At 38.8% G+C, this 16424-nt stretch overlaps 1 protein-coding gene across 3 annotated transcripts in view; it reads left to right on the top strand.

Moving 5' to 3' along the window:
* rock2a (rho-associated, coiled-coil containing protein kinase 2a) overlaps positions 1 to 16424 on the top strand; it is a 221407-nt gene that overhangs the window by 152248 nt on the left and 52735 nt on the right. For all 3 annotated transcript variants that reach the window (XM_060853502.1, XM_060853497.1, XM_060853491.1), the window contains exons 14-18: positions 3587 to 3678; positions 6342 to 6588; positions 10902 to 11008; positions 11214 to 11373; positions 15874 to 16034. In XM_060853502.1, coding sequence (XP_060709485.1) covers positions 3587 to 3678; positions 6342 to 6588; positions 10902 to 11008; positions 11214 to 11373; positions 15874 to 16034 — 767 coding nt within the window. The remainder of the gene's footprint in view (positions 1 to 3586; positions 3679 to 6341; positions 6589 to 10901; positions 11009 to 11213; positions 11374 to 15873; positions 16035 to 16424) is intronic.

The raw sequence follows: 16424 nt of genomic DNA, 5'->3' as shown, positions 1-16424 counted from the left end.
TGATAGCACAATGCAAACAAGATGGTGATGGAAATCAGAATAAACAAAATTGAACTGAAAATGACAAAAACATAATCCCTACCACTCACTACTATTCCCAGAAAATCTTGAATATTAATCTCTGAGTGCTTCAGGAAATAGTTCCTGGCCAATCATGCTTCGTTACCTTCCTTCCATTATAATCTTGTGCATGAGTCTTTTGATGAACAATTCAGTTTCTAAGATCTCTGAAAATAAAACAACCTTTGCCAATTTATAGCAGGACCTGAACAACATCCAGGTCTGAGCTGACAAGTTGTATGTAACACTCAGGTTTCATAAGCACTAGATAGTAATCATCTCAAACAACTCCCTGCCCCTAATCTTCAACATCAGCATAATGGCTGAGCCCTACCCAGCCCGAATATCATTAGCTAGCAGCTAAACTGAAGTAATCATATCCAGTCATCCAGACTGACCAGTCACCAACACCATTGCTGCAAGAGCTTCAGAGAGGCAGAATTGTCTGCCAAATGGCTCACTACTTGATCCTTTAATGGTTTCCCACCTTCACTGAAGCTCAATTCAAGATTATGATAGAATGCTAACTTTCTCCTGGAGGTGCCAGACACAAGTTAACTCAATATTGATACCAGGAGAAAGTGAGGACTGCAGATGCTGGAGATCAGAGTGTGGTGCTGGAAAAGCACAGCCAGTCAGGCAGCATCTGAGGTGCAGGAGAATCAATGTTTCAAGCATAAGCTCTTCATCAAGAAACTTAATTTGGTACTATTCAGACTAGAGCAGTCTATTTGACTTTCGTTATACTATTATAGTGACACAGTCTTCACAGGAAACAGACTTTTCCCAAACTAAACTAGTTCCATTTGTCTGGGTTTGGCCCATATCCCTCTTAACCTGTCCTATTTTTGTACCTGTTGTAACTGAACCTGCACCTACCACCTTCTCTAGCGGTTCATGTGTGAAAAATTTGACAGTCAGTTCCCTTTTAAATCTTTCTCTTTAATTGCATTGTAAACTCAGTGGTAAATCATGTCTTCCCGAGCAACTACAGGCAGCTTAATAGTAATTCACAATGCTACTTTGGCAGCAGCTCTCAGCGCACTGATCTCCTCCACCAAAGTAACTAAATATTCACTATCCAGTCATCCCCAGTTCTTTTATAAGTCTTGCACCTCTCTAACTTGCATAAATGTTTCTATTTCTTGCCATTGTTGTGTAAAAATTCTGTAGTTATCTTATTCATGTTATTGTGGAAGCAGCAAAATTGTAAAGGTGAACTTAACCACTTCCTTAGAAGAAAGTGCTGTTGCATTTTCATTGAAAAACAAATATCTCATCCATTTGATTAAAGGAAAAGAGAATTTGCATCACTAAAGCACTGTTGATGTCCTCAAGACGATCCAAAGCAAAAATTACTTAGTGTAGTTGCAGCTATCCATTTGGTAAATATAACAGCCAATTTGTACTCAGCAATATTAATGGTGGTCCCGTATTATGCTTGGCAAGATACTACTGTGCTTAAAAATAACTGTTAAATAGATGACCAGACATGTTCCTGATTTTGGGGAACTCAGTTTTTGTTTATATAAGTTGATGTTTTAGGTGAAATTTCAGGTGACACAAAGTTAGGAGACACTGCATGTTGAGTCGATAAAAAGAGAAATTTACAAAGGGACACAGCCAGAACTGTGGGTCTGAAGTTCATTGTTTAAGTGTGAGGTTATCTACTTTGGATCTGTCAAGACAAGTTGGGATATTTTCTTAATGAGGACAGGCTCGGAGATTTGGAGGCATACACCGTACAACCTCGATTATCCAGACAACACGGGTGGGGAATATTTTGTTCAGATAACACAGTTTACCCAAGCATTGGGACCTTGAGATCTTGTTTGGATAATCTGAAATTTGGATAATCGAGATTATATTGTATAATTAAAAGCTATTGCAGAGGTCTGAAATGTAATCAGTGCATGAATGGAATATATTTTAAAACATTAGAACTCAGAAATGAGAATGTACTCAAGTTGTACAGAACCAAAATTAATCAGATTGTCTTGAAGCATGATATTCTTGCTTTCGGTATTGAGCCTCCAGAAAGATTTATTGGAAACAATTCAATGCATCTTTACTTGGGCATAAAAGGTTAAATTGCCAATGGCAGTACCAATATCCAACTTCAATGGAATACTCAGCTTAGCAACTGAAATTGTGGTTTTGGAAGATTCTTAATTGAATTGACCTCATCAATAGGTTGTTTAATGAAATTCACTAATTTGTTGATCACCTGGAATTGATGTTCAGGTTTATTTGCTGAAACTTGTCTGATTGAGTATCTTCGAAGCTTTTGCCATAAATGAGATCATAAGTTTGTTTCTAAGTCTATAGGTATGAAGTCAAGATTCTGAAATTCTGAAGTATCCAAAAACTGCTGAGCACCTCATGAGAGATATCTCACACTATTCAGTCCTAGCTCTTGCAGAATAGTTAGCGGAACAACTTGAATTAATGAAATTTCTGTTACGAACAACTCGCCACCATAATGTTGTCAAGTATATTTAGAGATGGTGAGGAGTTCTTGTGGCAGTGGTAGCATTGCTACCTGTGAACTGGAAGCTCCCACTCAAGTCCCTGCCAAGACTTGCTGGCCATTCATGTTACATTCGTAGCATGGCCAAACAGGCTGATTAACCTTAAATCCTTCCAATGTGCCTGATGGTACACAGTAAGAGTGGGAGGGTTTCCTGGTTAGCTATATGATGGAATGCAACAGCAAACCACAGTAGTACCTTGTCAAAGCATATCCCTGAACCAACATAAAGCAAATATGAATACAAGTAATGAACAGGATTAGGCCATTCAGTATCTCAGCAGGTCAGACAGCATCCGAGGAGCAGGAAAATCGATGTTTCAGGCAAAGGCCCTTCATCAGAAATCAGCTCTATTCCTGATGAAGGGCTTTTGCCCGAAACATCAATTTTCCTGCTCCTCGGATGCTGCCTGACTTGTTGTGTATTGCAGCACCACTCTAATCTAGACTCTGGTTTCCAGCATCTGCAGTCCTGGTTTTTACCATTCAGTATCTACTCCTGGTCAATCTTGATTTCTCTTTCACAAAACCATGCTGATGTTCCCTTATTACCTTAAACTTATCTAAGTGCCTTCCTGTAACTTACTTAATGATCATTTATAACATTTTCCCAATTGTACACCAATATTAAGCTTACTGGCTGACAGTTTCCTGCTTCGTTTCCCAACTTTTATGAATGGATACTTTTGTTATCTTGCAATCTAATAGGGCAACCTCTGAATCAGGGAGTTTTTAAAATTAAGACCAGTGAATCCACTAGCTCCCTAGTCACTTCTTGTAAAACCCTAGGCTGAAGTCAGTCAGGACATGTGCATTTGTCAGTCCATGGCTGCAACAAATGGATATCTGTGTTTGCCAGTGCCTTCCCAGGGGAAGAGATCTTCCGAAGTTGCATGTTAGTGTTGTATAGAAAAGCAAAATTTACTTTTCAGATGATTAGCCTGTGTTGGAATATGTCATTTTATCAGGTACTCATGAGAAAATTATGCTTCACAGTTAATAGTCTGAAGGATCAACTTGAAGATCTAAAGAAAAGGAATCAGAACTCTCAAATTTCAAATGAGAAAATGGCTCAATTACAGAGACAGGTTAGTTAAACTATCTTGGCAAGTAATCTTGTGAAATTGGTTCAAGACAATGGAACTGAAGTACTTGTGCATTGACTGTGTATTTGTAATATCAAAATGAAACTGTATTGTTTGAACTTTTGGGATTCCAATGGCTTGACCTTCAGAAATCTTAGCTAGACATTTTCCATTTTTATCTGAAGCATTTGTTAAATTATAACAAAACCTTGCTGATGTGTTTGATAGACAAAAAAATCAATTTTGCTTCATTTCAATAAATAAAATTAAGTTTTACTTTCTCAGATTACAATTTTTTTTCATTTTTCTGGGCTAAAGTGTACCTGCTCAGTTGTTCATTTTAATTTATGCCAGTGTGATTGGTCAAAACATTGCAGTTCCATCACAAATGATGGCAGACATTTAAACAAGTAACCAAGGAAAGGAAGTCTCTGTTAGCATCTTTGGTGCATGTGCCAAAGACAATATAGAAGCATCTGCAATCATCTTATGACAGGTCTGAAGATTGTCTAATCTTTCTTGGCTTCTTAATTGCTGCAAATGTGTTGCTGGTCAAAGCACAGCAGGCCAGGCAGCATCTCAGGAATAGAGAATTCGACGTTTCGAGCATAAGCCCTTCATCAGGAATAAGAGAGAGAGAGCCAAGCAGGCTAAGATAAAAGGTAGGGAGGAGGGACTAGGGGGAGGGGCGATGGAGGCGGGATAGGTGGAAGGAGGTCAAGGTGAGGGTGATAGGCCGGAGTGGGGTGGGGGCGGAGAGGTCAGGAAGAGAATTGCAGGTTAGGAGGGCGGTGCTGAGTTGAGGGAACCGACTGAGACAAGGTGGGGGAAGGGGAAATGAGGAAACTGGAGAAATCTGAATTCATACCTTGTGGTTGGAGGGTTCCCAGGCGGAAGATGAGGCGCTCCTCCTCCAGCCGTCGTGTAGTTGTGTTCTGCCGGTGGAGGAGTCCAAGGACCTGCATGTCCTCGGTGGAGTGGCTTCTTAATTGCCCCACCAACATAGATGGCTGTCTTTTTAGTTCAGTTCAGCCCCAAGATATCAAGAAACATCTGAATGGATGGAGACCTGTATGCTAAAACACACCGCTAAGCACACTAAATGATACTGGTATCGATGTGACAATGTGACAAATGCCCAGCAATGCTCTTTTGGACTCTGACAGAAGCACGTGTCTCATTACAGCCTGAGTCTAAACATGAGATAAATTTCAGGGGTGAAATGAGAGTGGTTGCCCTCAAAAATCAAGATATTTAGCCAAAAGTGGCAGCTTGGAAAACCAGTCTGTTGAGTCAGGAAGAAAGCCATGTAATAGGCGGAGTTATATCTAGCACAAAGATAGTTCTGTTTCTTGTAATGCAGTCATCTCTATTTAAGTATTCCACCATGAATTTGTTTTCAATGTTTTCCCTTAGTGATCTTCCTTCTGTATTCAGGTTGGTAAACAGTTATGGCTTATGATAGTATTGCTCATCTGTATTTGCATTCTATGATGATGCTTGCATGCAGTAAAACCCTTTGAATATCTGTGGCATTTGTTTTTATTAATGCCTGCAATCTTTTAGAATAGGGTTCCACTTGGTAGACTGTCAGCTAATTAAAATTTCAACCCCATTGTTAGGTTCTCATGTAAATATATGGCAGATTTTATATTTGCATAAACAGCAAAATAAATTTGCCAGCGATTAGATTTTGTCTTATTAAAAGTGCTGCAAATACAAGCCAAGTTCGTGGTAGCTGTTTGTTCAAGGTTGTTCAATGACATTAGTTTGTTTTAAATACAGTCTCTCTTGATCATTTCATTGATACTGTTCCACTTGAAACATGTGGTGTCATTTATAGTTGTAAATTTTCTCCTGTTATGAGGTGGTTGATTTTTTTTGCTAAAGGGCAATTCCATGTACTGTTATCCCTCTGGTACTTGGTCCACGTCATAATTTACACATATGCACCTCAATATTGAATTCTGGCAAAGTAATTAAACAAGATATAGGAGAGACCTAAGGAGCAACTTTTTCTCACAGAGGGTGGTACTTGTATGGAATGAGCTGCTAGAGGGTGTGTTGGAGGCTGGTACAATTACAACATTTAAAAGGTATTTGGATGGGTGTATGAATAGGAAGGGTTTTGAGGGATATGGACTGCGTGCTGGCAGGTGAGACTAGATTGGCTTGGGGGTTGGACTGAAGGACTGTTTCCATGCTGTACATCTCTATGACTCCATAATCAGCCACTTACATGTCAGAGAACTTTTACTACAATTTTTATTTTTGATCTTCAGAAACTTTTGGAATGTAGCACCTGCAGATCAATGTCTAACAGCTGGTTCTATCTTATTTCACTTTGTGAATATCCCAATCTACCACAGTCTTGAATGTGAGGAACTCATTGCAGAACACCCTTAAGTGTCTTCCTTTCTAAAAAAAAGTCTGTGCAATTAGGTCTTTTGTCCTCATCATGTGTTTTACTTTAATTCTTCCCCTTTATAAATGTAAGTGTTTGCTATGTATGATAAATATATTTTTATACAATCATGACAAGACCAATATTTGTATGTGAAATGCTTTGGATGCATTTTTCCCTCACCTACAAGTAAGATATGGAGGTGCATTCAGACAATATTGTATTATTTACTGTTTACTTTTTTTGTCTTCATGAAAACTAGCTGGATGAAGCTAATGCCTTACTGCGAACAGAATCTGAGACAGCAGCAAGATTACGAAAGAACCAAACAGAACTTTCAAAGCAATTAGGACAGTTGGAAACTAACAACAGAGAGCTACAAGACAAAAATGCTACATTGGATAATACCAAACTCAAACTTGAAAAGGACTACATAAGTTTACAATCAGCACTAGAAGCTGAACGAAGAGACCGCACCCACGGTTCTGAGATGATCAGTGATTTACAAGGTACGATTATTGTACTAAATGTCAACATTGATGATTAAGATAGGTGTGGAGTATAACATTTCTTTATTTCTTAATGTAGCTGAAACTTGAAACTGTTTTTAGAGCTTTGAACCATGTATGTGGTAACAGACATGTTTATGTTTAGAATTGATTGTCTGTAACTATTGGACCTTGGCTACTATATAATAACATATCGATACTAATAATACTTTCATTAGTTTACAATATCTATTACAGAATGGTTATCTTCTCACCCCTCCCCCACCACCCTTCTCAGCTCTCCTGTCTCAAAATTGACTTATGGACATGGCAGGGGAGGTGAAGAAGAAAAAGATCCTGACAGACCTCCAAGAACTTACCCAAATATCTATTCTTCCTCTGAAACCAACACAGTGGATGAAATTATTATAAAACTATTTCCATTAAACTAAATTTATTTCACAATTCTTCAGAGAGGAGCTATATAACTATTATTCATTAAACAGAAAACTTCAGAAATTCAGAGTTCACTTTGTCTTCAAACCATAGTCGAATATATTGGGTGGTAGATAACACCATCTGCTTTAAAATTGGATCAGTGTTCTTGCAGGGATCTTTTACGCAAGATATCGAACTATCCAGTAACTACAATCCATTGTTTTATTTTTAATCTCAAGTTAACATTTCCACTGATTTTGACGAATGCATCAGCTGCTTCAGCCTTTATTAATTCCCTTATGAGGAGTTTGTGTATCATTTTGTCATATTTAGATGAACAAATACAAAGCAATATTTTTAATCCAAGGCTTCATCCCAGGTGGGATTAACAAAGTGGTAAGTTCCTGAAGATATAATTTGTTTACTAAATAAAAGTGTTTAAATGTATTTATGGCTGCCAAGAGAAGAATGGGAGTGATAGGAAAACAAATGGCTTTCCTTCTGCACCTCCAATTGCCAAAGTATTTTGTTTCCTTTCCAAGGAAAACCACATTGAAAAAGGTATTTACCCAGTTCTGCCCCGACGGCTTGAATACTTTTAAAAATTCCCAAAGTGATTTACAATTCGCTTCTTGAACGAAACTTTCATAGAACAGGAATTGTATCAAAGTTTCAGATCCTGACAATATAAATGAAATGGTTATGGCCATTTTAATCTCTAAATGGAATGCAAACCACACTCTCCATTGCTAGCTATAATCATCTTAGCACTTACAAGAAAGGAGTTTCCACGATTACATTAGATTATGCTATTTTTTCTTTAGAGGGTCGGGGGAGGGTGGATTGGCCACTGATTTGGAAGTATTGGTCGACCGACAGTTCTGGTTTTGTGAAAGTATACAGTTTGATTAATCTTGTTATTTTGTTTGGCTTTATTGGAAAGGTTTTTGGCATTACCTTGCTCCACTCTGAGATGAGGTAGATCTGAATCCAGTGCATATCAAATTGTAGAAAATGGTTCCATTACTTTGAGCAAGTGTGGCAGTTTGCCTGGTCTGTTGTACATATATGTTCATGACTTAAAGCCTGTGTAATAGAATACCACCAATGTCGAAAAGTATCCCAAAGTCCTTTAGACACGTGGAATAGAGAAATGTTTAAAGAAGAATCTATAAGAAACAAAGACTTGTAGAGGCAGACAAAATTCAAGAAGATGGGTCTGCATGGCTGAAGGCATGTCCACCAATGAAGAGCATAGAGGAATGGAGATATCTTTCAATTGTATGATTTGAGAAGATGAAAGAGAATGGGAGAGGAAATGTTGTGAAAGGAACCGACTAAAAAAAATAAGAATTTTAAATTAAAATCAGGCACCTATTTAAGACACGTGTCCATGTGGGACTCAACACTGTTTGGAGGGCAGGGAGGGAGGTATGATGAGATAAAGGAGTGGTCAGGTAAGTGGAGATGAGGCCCAAAGTGTGAAAAAGACAGCTGAACAAAATGATGGCAGATGGTAATGCAGGGGAAGGAGGAAAGCTGGTAATGGGGGCAGTGAATAGGTGAAAATGAATTGGCTGTACTAAAAACAACCCATCTGATGTCAAATCCTAGGTTGTGGAGGTAAGTAAAGCACTGGAGGGTGGTCTTCAGGCCCTAAAATTATTAAACTCTATATTGAATCCTGAAGACCATAAGGTTCCTAAGCAGAAGATGAACTGCTGTTCTTCGATCTTGTGCGTTTTGTCAAAGAATTTTGCAAATCATATCAAGCATATCTGTTCAACTGTAACAGCAAGATAATGATCTTCCCTAACCCAACCTGTCTTCCAAAACACTCCACGCTGTCCAACATGAGATTCCATAATTATCATGTTCGACAGCGAAATGGTCCTGATTGTATGAAGAACTACAGAAACAGCAATTGAGGTTTATCATGTGAGCTCATAATGTGGCACACTTGCATGCAGTGGAAGTTATATACATTAATATACAGAGACATGTACTTTGCAGACAAAAGAACATTTACACATACTGCGTCTGTTTAAGCTCAATAACATAATGATGTCATTCACAGGTTCATCCCTCAGCCTTGACCACTCAGATTCTATCTGCTTGATTTAAACTTTAAACAAAGCTTGGTCATTAACTGTCATCTTCATTGTCATTCATCATTACCTGGTGTATTCTGCTTGGCAACACCTTTTCCATACAGAGTCCTCTTGCCAACCAGTTAGCACATTCTTCTGATACAATTCAAATTTGACTTCTCTTTACATTGGTAGTTCTTTCAAATTGTCATGAGGTGTGCATGATGGAAAGTAGTAGCAGTACTCAGATTCATGCCTTTGGTATGGATTTTTAAACCTAAAATTGTGTACTGTGGTTTCAAGTTATCCAGTTGGGATGTCTCTAAAATTCAGAATCTCAGAACTGTTACGGTGTAACAGGAGGTCATTCAGCCCATTGTGCCGGTACTGGCTCTTCAATTGAACATCATTACCTTGTATAAATGTCCTGCTTTCTTTCCCTTGTGTCTTTGCACACTATTGCTATTCAATTTCACTGTATTTTATAACAAAATACACGTGACGATAAATAAATCAAATAACCTTCCAATGCCCCCTCGAATGCCTCTGCCACGTTTGCAGACAGTGTATTCTATGCAGTTAGTACACACTGAGTGAAAATGTTAACTCTCCCGTCACCCTTGTTTCTTTAACAAATCACTTTTGTTCTTGTTCCATTTATGAACAGGAACAGCTTATCCCTAGCCAGCTAGCTCATGATTTTGAAAACCTCTATCCAGTCTCCTATAATTGCCTCCTCTCCAAGGCAAATTATCCCAACTTGTTCCATCTATCCTCAATTGAAGTTTCTCATTCCCAGAACTGTTCTTATAAAGCGCACATGCAGCATATCCAATGAACTTGCATCTTGTCTATAATGTTGCACCCACAACTGGAGACAGTATTCTAGCCGAGGTTTAACAAGTATCTTGTGTCAGTTCAACATCATCTCCTTGCTCTTGTACACTTAGAATTAAAATAAGGTAGCAAGCCAAACACTTAAAGACATTGAATCAAGATTGAGAATTACACAAATGTTCAAAGTTGTGAGGAAAGGCAAGAATGTGCTAACTGGTTGGCAAGAGGACTCCGTATGGTAGAGGCATTGCTGAGGGGAATGCACCAGGTAATGATGAAAGACAAGATGACAGTTAACTACCAAGCTTTGTTTAAATTTTAGGTTAAGCAGATGAACTCTGGTCAAGGCTGAGGGATGAAACTGTGAATAACATCATCTATTTCACTGAGCTGAAATAGATGCATTACGTGTACATGTTCTTTTTGTCTGCAAAATGTTGGGGGGCATGGTAAGTATAGTTCTGCGTAACTTATTTACCATATCCTCCTCATCTTCGTTTGGAAAAAGGTTACAGAATGCACAAATTTAAAATGAAAGTTTACCTTAGAATAAGGCTCCGTGCTGCATCACAGTTCCAGGGGCTCAAGTTTGATTCTAGCCCTGGATGAGCATCTGTATGGAGTTTGCACATTCTCCCTGTGTCTGCGTGGGTTTCCTTTGGACATTCCAGTTTTCTTCCACTGTCCAAAGATGTGCAGGCTAGGAGGATTGGTCATGGCAAATTGTCTGCAGTGCCCAGAGATGTGCAGGCTAGGTGGGATAGCCATTGTAAATATGGGGATATGGTGAGGCAGCTGGGTTTGGGTGGCATGCTCTTCAGAGGGATTCGTGCAGACTTGATGGGCTGAATAGCTTCCTTCTGCACTGTACAGATTCTATCGTGAAATTATTGTTCACAGGTAATGGTTCTTTGATTTTGCTGATGTATCAATTCTTTAATGTGCTTCAATTAATCAATATGTTTACAGGGCGGATTTTATCGCTTGGAGATGAATTGCAAAGCAGTAAGAGCTCAGTGAGCAAAACGGAAATGGAGAAAAGACAACTGCAAGATAAACTGACTGATTTAGAAAAGGTAAAACAGCTTTTCTTTCGGAATTGGTTTACTTAAGCCCATATATTATACTATTTCTCAAGTGCATTTACTTCTTATGAAGAGAAATTAACAGACCACATTCTTCCCTGAGAATCATGTGATACATTTAATGTATTTTGTTGTTTGTAATTGCACCATTTTGCTTTAAACCTAACCCCATTTTATTCTCTTGGATTTCTTGCAGGAGAAGAATAATATGGAAATAGATATGACATACAAGCAGAAAGTATTACAGCAACGACTTGAACAGGAAGAAGCAGAACACAAAGCTACCAAGGCACGATTAGCAGACAAAAATAAGATTTATGAGTCAATAGAAGAAGCAAAATCAGAAGCCATGAAAGGTTAGTCATAAACTTCCAAGGGAGAGTAACTTGAACTTGAGTTGGTTTACTTAAACTTCCTTTGGAAATGTAGGAAAAAATGTGAGTATTCCTTTTTCAGATTGCTCAGGTTAGAGTTTTGTATTTTCCTTGAGTACCTTTTGGTGCATTTTATTTTTTTGTTGCATTCTTTGGCAAAAAAATTCACATTTTTGTGCAAAGACTTGGGTCTGCTATTTCTTAAGCAGTCCAGTCTTTTCTACCTCAAAATTGCAGTCCCACTTGGTTACATATTCTTGAGCTGTTGGCTTGGAAAATTAGAATGATTAGTGCAACATGCTGGAGATATGGCTTGCTCAAATTGTATTTGGTTCCTTTATCCAAGTGAGAGAATGAGAAAGGAAATATATTTGCAAAAACACTATCCTTTGGAGAATGTTCCAGATGCAGCTTCTACTTGAATGATATATTATTATTCATCAGCTGTGATGTTGTTGAGTTATGAATAGCAAAGTAACAAAAGCAAACAATGTCCTTCCCATTCAATGCTTAATACTTTCACAAACTGAAAATGACTTGACTGATAATAATTGGTTGAACTGCTCATGCCTCACCCATTCTCTTCTATTTTAACACACAATTTCTTGGTAAATACCTAAGCTGGTGCCCTGGATGGTTAGATGAATGATGTCCACCCTGGTGTGATCGCATTAATCCACATTATGTGAATTTGTTTCATAGAAATAGCTTTAAGCATGTAAAGAAATTGATAATATATAGCTGAATTTTGTTTCAGCGAATTATATCCTTTGCTCTACAATGGGTATTCATTGTAGACCAAGAAAATTAAGTATCAGGTGGGTTGAACTTATTTTAATAGACATGCTTTGTAACACCGCATAAATGTCCTTGCCTCTAATGATGCCGCAAAGCTTTGCCTTGGTGCAGCCAGTTCTGTACTGTACGTTTCTCTTGGTAACTTATTCCATTGTCTCCACAAAATTACAGTGTCCTGTGACTAATGTTAATAGAAGCAAATATTGTGACTTGTTAATTTTTTAAAACTCTTCCCACTATGTGGGGAAAGTAGACTGGGCATTCATGTTACTGCACCAGGATACAAAAGTCTGCCTACTGGTCCTGACCTGATGAAGGAGCAACTTGTGATTTCAAATAAACCTATTGGACTATCACCTGGTATCGTGTGACTCCTGACCTACTGGATGATACAGACTATTTCCGGGCATTTATGGTAGTGAATGAGTTCTTTATGACTTGTTTCACTAATGCCCAAGCTGCTGATTAACGTAACATTGCAATTGCTATTCTTTGTAAACAAGCTAGTTTCACTCAATTAAACATTTTGCTCATCTTATAGCAACAAATAGGGTAAGCCAACTTCTCATTGAAGACCAATAAACTGAGAATTGAGTGCATCTACAGGAGGTGGTCCCTTTGTGTTAATATCATTGAACTCGCTCCCAGCCATTGCTCTGAGGACATAGTTTCAAAATATGCCATGGCAACTGGAAGAATTCAAATTCTTTAAATTAATTTTAAGAATTAATAATATCAGTAATGATGACTTAAAACCACTGCCAATTATCATTAAAAGAAACTCAACATTTCCATTAAGATCCTTACATGGTCTGTCTTCAGTCTTCAGACCCATTGTTATGTGATTGACTATTAACTGTCTTTTGAAATGGCCTATCAAACTGAGAGGAAACTTAAAAGAAGTGAAAGAAACAAGTTGGACTGACAAAAGCATACATCCACACAAGCAACATTGTATCCTGACTTGGAACTATATTGCTGCTCCTTCACTGTGTTGCTAGTTCAAAATCCTAGAGCTCCCTCCTTCACAGCATTGTGGGTGTCCCTATCCTGCGAGCACTGCAGTGGTTCAAGGAGATGGTTCACCACCACCTCATCAAGGGCAGTGGGAGATAGTCAGTAAATATTGGTCCAGCAGTAATATCTACATCCATGAAAAAAATCTAAAAAAGGAAATTTTATTTGTAGATCAAAAATTGAATTTACAGAAACATGAAAATAAGTAACCACAGTATTACAAAGCAAAGAGCTATATTACAGATTTGCAAAGAACTAGCACCACTTTAAGATGATACAAATTATTAAAGTGATTCTCTTTTGAAAGCTAACTGAACATCATATCATTTTCTTAAGTAGTTCAAAAGTCTGTTACAGTCATTGTAATATTGCACTTATACTTTGATCTTGTACATGTTTTGCAAGTGTTTTTTTTCCTTACTTTGTTTCTGTCTATCAAGATATATGCTATATCTCAGTTCCGACCCAAAGAGAAATTGTAAATTCTATTCTCACAGTTTTTCACTAATTCTGTTTTTGAGCTAGCTATCAGAATGATGAAGTATGACATGATTGTTTTCCTATTTCATTTGAAAACCATAAGAAACAGGATCAGATCAGGCCAGGCCACATGGTCTGTTATGCTTGCTCCACCATTTATCAAGATCACGACTGATTAATTGTGAGCTCATATCAATTTTGCTGCTTGTCACCTATTGCGCTTGACTCCCTTGTCAATTAGAAATCTGTCTAAATTGGCTTTAAATATAATGAATGATTCAACCTCCATTTCTCAGTGTAAGACAACTCTCTCCAATGCCCTATTTAGTTACAGGAACACTTGCCTAATTTTAGGCTTTACTTCCCCTTGAATAAATATCAACATTCCATTTGCTTTTCTAATTGCTTACTGTAATTCATATATGAGAGCACGAAGATCCCCTTGTACTAGAACATTTAGTACTTCCCCCACTTAAGTAATAATCTGTTTTTCTATTGTGCCAACTCCTCAGTGAGAACAGCAAGAGTGAAATAGGAGGGCTGAGAGAGCAGGACACTTATAAGAGGAGCAGAGTGATGTAGGAGGGTGTGTCCACAGGAGCAGAGTGAAGTAGGAGGGCTGTGCCCGGAGGAGCAGAGTGAAGTAGGAGGGCTGTGCCCGGAGGAGCAGAGTGAAGTAGGAGGGCTGTGCCTGGAGGGGCAGAGTGAAGTAGGAGGCTGTGCCCGCAGGAGCAGAGTGAAGTAGGAGGGCTGTGTCAGCAGGAGCAGAGTGATGGAGGAGGGCAATGACCGCAGGAGCAGAGTGATGGAAGAGGGCTGTGTCCGCAGGAGCAGAGTGATGGAGGAGGGCTGTGCCCGCAGGTGCAGAGTGATGGAGGAGGGCAGTGACCACAGGAGCAGAGTGATGGAGGAGGGCAATGACCACAGGAGCAGAGTGAAGGAGGAGGGCTGTACCAACAGGAGCAGAGTGATGTCTGAGGGCTGTGCCCGCAGGAGCAGAGTGATGTCTGAGGGCTGTGCCCGCAGGAGCAGAGTGATGTCTGAGGGCTGTGCCCGCAGGAGCAGAGTGATGAACGAGCGCTGTGCCCGCAGGAGCAGAGTGATGGACGTGGGCAATGAACACAGGAGCAGAGTGAAATAGGAGCGCTGTGTCCGCAGGAGCAGAGTGAAGTAGGAGCGCTGTGACCACAGGAGCAGAGTGAAGGAGGAGGGCTGTGTCTGCAGGAACAAAGTGTCATAGGAGGGTAATGACCTCAAGAGCAGAATGATGTAGGAGGGCAATGACCGCAGAACTGTTATAACAGGAGCAGAGTTGTTTTAACTGTTCAAGCTCCGTGTTGGCAATTGCTGCCTCTGAGCTCTGGACGCCAACCCTACTTTAGGGTCTCCACTTCCAATCTACTACTGTTTCCTTAATAATGGATTCTAAAATTTTGCCAGTTACAGATGTTAGGCTAACTCCATCTGATTTCCTGCTTTCTGTCTCCCCCCTTGACTATGGAGGTATTACATTTGCATCTTTACAGATTCTAATGAGATTTGGATAATTGCCATTAATGAATCCATGATTTTTGCTGCAATTTCTATTAAAACCTGAGGATGCAAAACTTCTGGTTTAGGGATTTGTCACTTAACTTTCAGTCTAACTTTTCTCCGTCTGCACAGACCTCCAAGATCCTTGCATGGCAGAGTTTTCCTGAGCTGAAAATCAATGCATCCACGCACTGGTGCGGTGCCTCCAAGCATAGTGTAGAGGGAATGTTGCTTGTTAGCCTTTTGTGTCATTTGTTTCTCTAGTGATCATTTTTAATTTCTCCCTTCCTTTTGCCTCTTGATTTTCTACTACACTTCTTTATATACGTTTTTATACTATACTATTTGTGTCATCTATTGTGAAGGCAAGTACAAAATATTGTGCATGTGTCTGCCACTTTGTTCTTTCCCATTCTGAATTCTGCAGTGTTGTCTTCTACGTGATCATTTATTTCAATGATTCTTTTCCTTTTTATATGCCTGTAGAACCTTTTTATTTTCTGTTTTTCAATAGTCTTAAATTGTAAATGACAGCTTTGTTGCAAACTTGGGACTGTGTAATTTACAGGAATTGTTATTTTGTCAGAATCAATGTCTTGCTACTGCAATGGAATGTGTTCTATTTAGCTTCTTGTAAAATTGCTGTTTGAACAGAAATGGAGAAGAAACTCCAGGAAGAGAGAAGTTCAAAGCAAAAAGTTGAAAACCGTTTGTTGGAAGCTGAAAAGCAGCGTTCAATGTTGGACTGTGATATTAAACAAGCACAACAAAAGATCGAAGAATTGCTTAGGCAAAAGGAGAAATTAACTGAAGAGGTGAGACTCACCACTTAGTTGTGCTTAACAATGAAAATGATTCAATTTGTTTAGCTTAAACTGTACATCTGTACAAGAATATGAATGTGAGCACTCATTAATTGGCTCTTTCTAATTGCAATTTTGCATAAATATTTTGAGATTTTAAAAATTTCATTAATTCATGAGATGTGAGAATCGCTGCCATGGCCATAATTCATTATTCATCCCTAATTGTTGCTAAGAAGATAGTGATATGCTGCCTTGTGAAGCTGTTGCAGTCCATCTGATTTGGTATATCCAGTCTTTTTAGGGGAGGAGTTAGAGGATTTCATTCGAGCAACAGTGAATGATGGTGATACTGATACAAATTAGAGGAGAAAGTTGCTTGAAGGGGAATTTACAGGTGGT

The sequence above is a fragment of the Hemiscyllium ocellatum genome, chromosome 3, assembly GCF_020745735.1.
Source record: "Hemiscyllium ocellatum isolate sHemOce1 chromosome 3, sHemOce1.pat.X.cur, whole genome shotgun sequence".
Taxonomy (NCBI): Eukaryota; Metazoa; Chordata; class Chondrichthyes; order Orectolobiformes; family Hemiscylliidae; genus Hemiscyllium; species Hemiscyllium ocellatum.
Note: the sequence above shows the minus strand (reverse complement) of the source record. Positions and strands in the feature narration are given on the sequence as shown.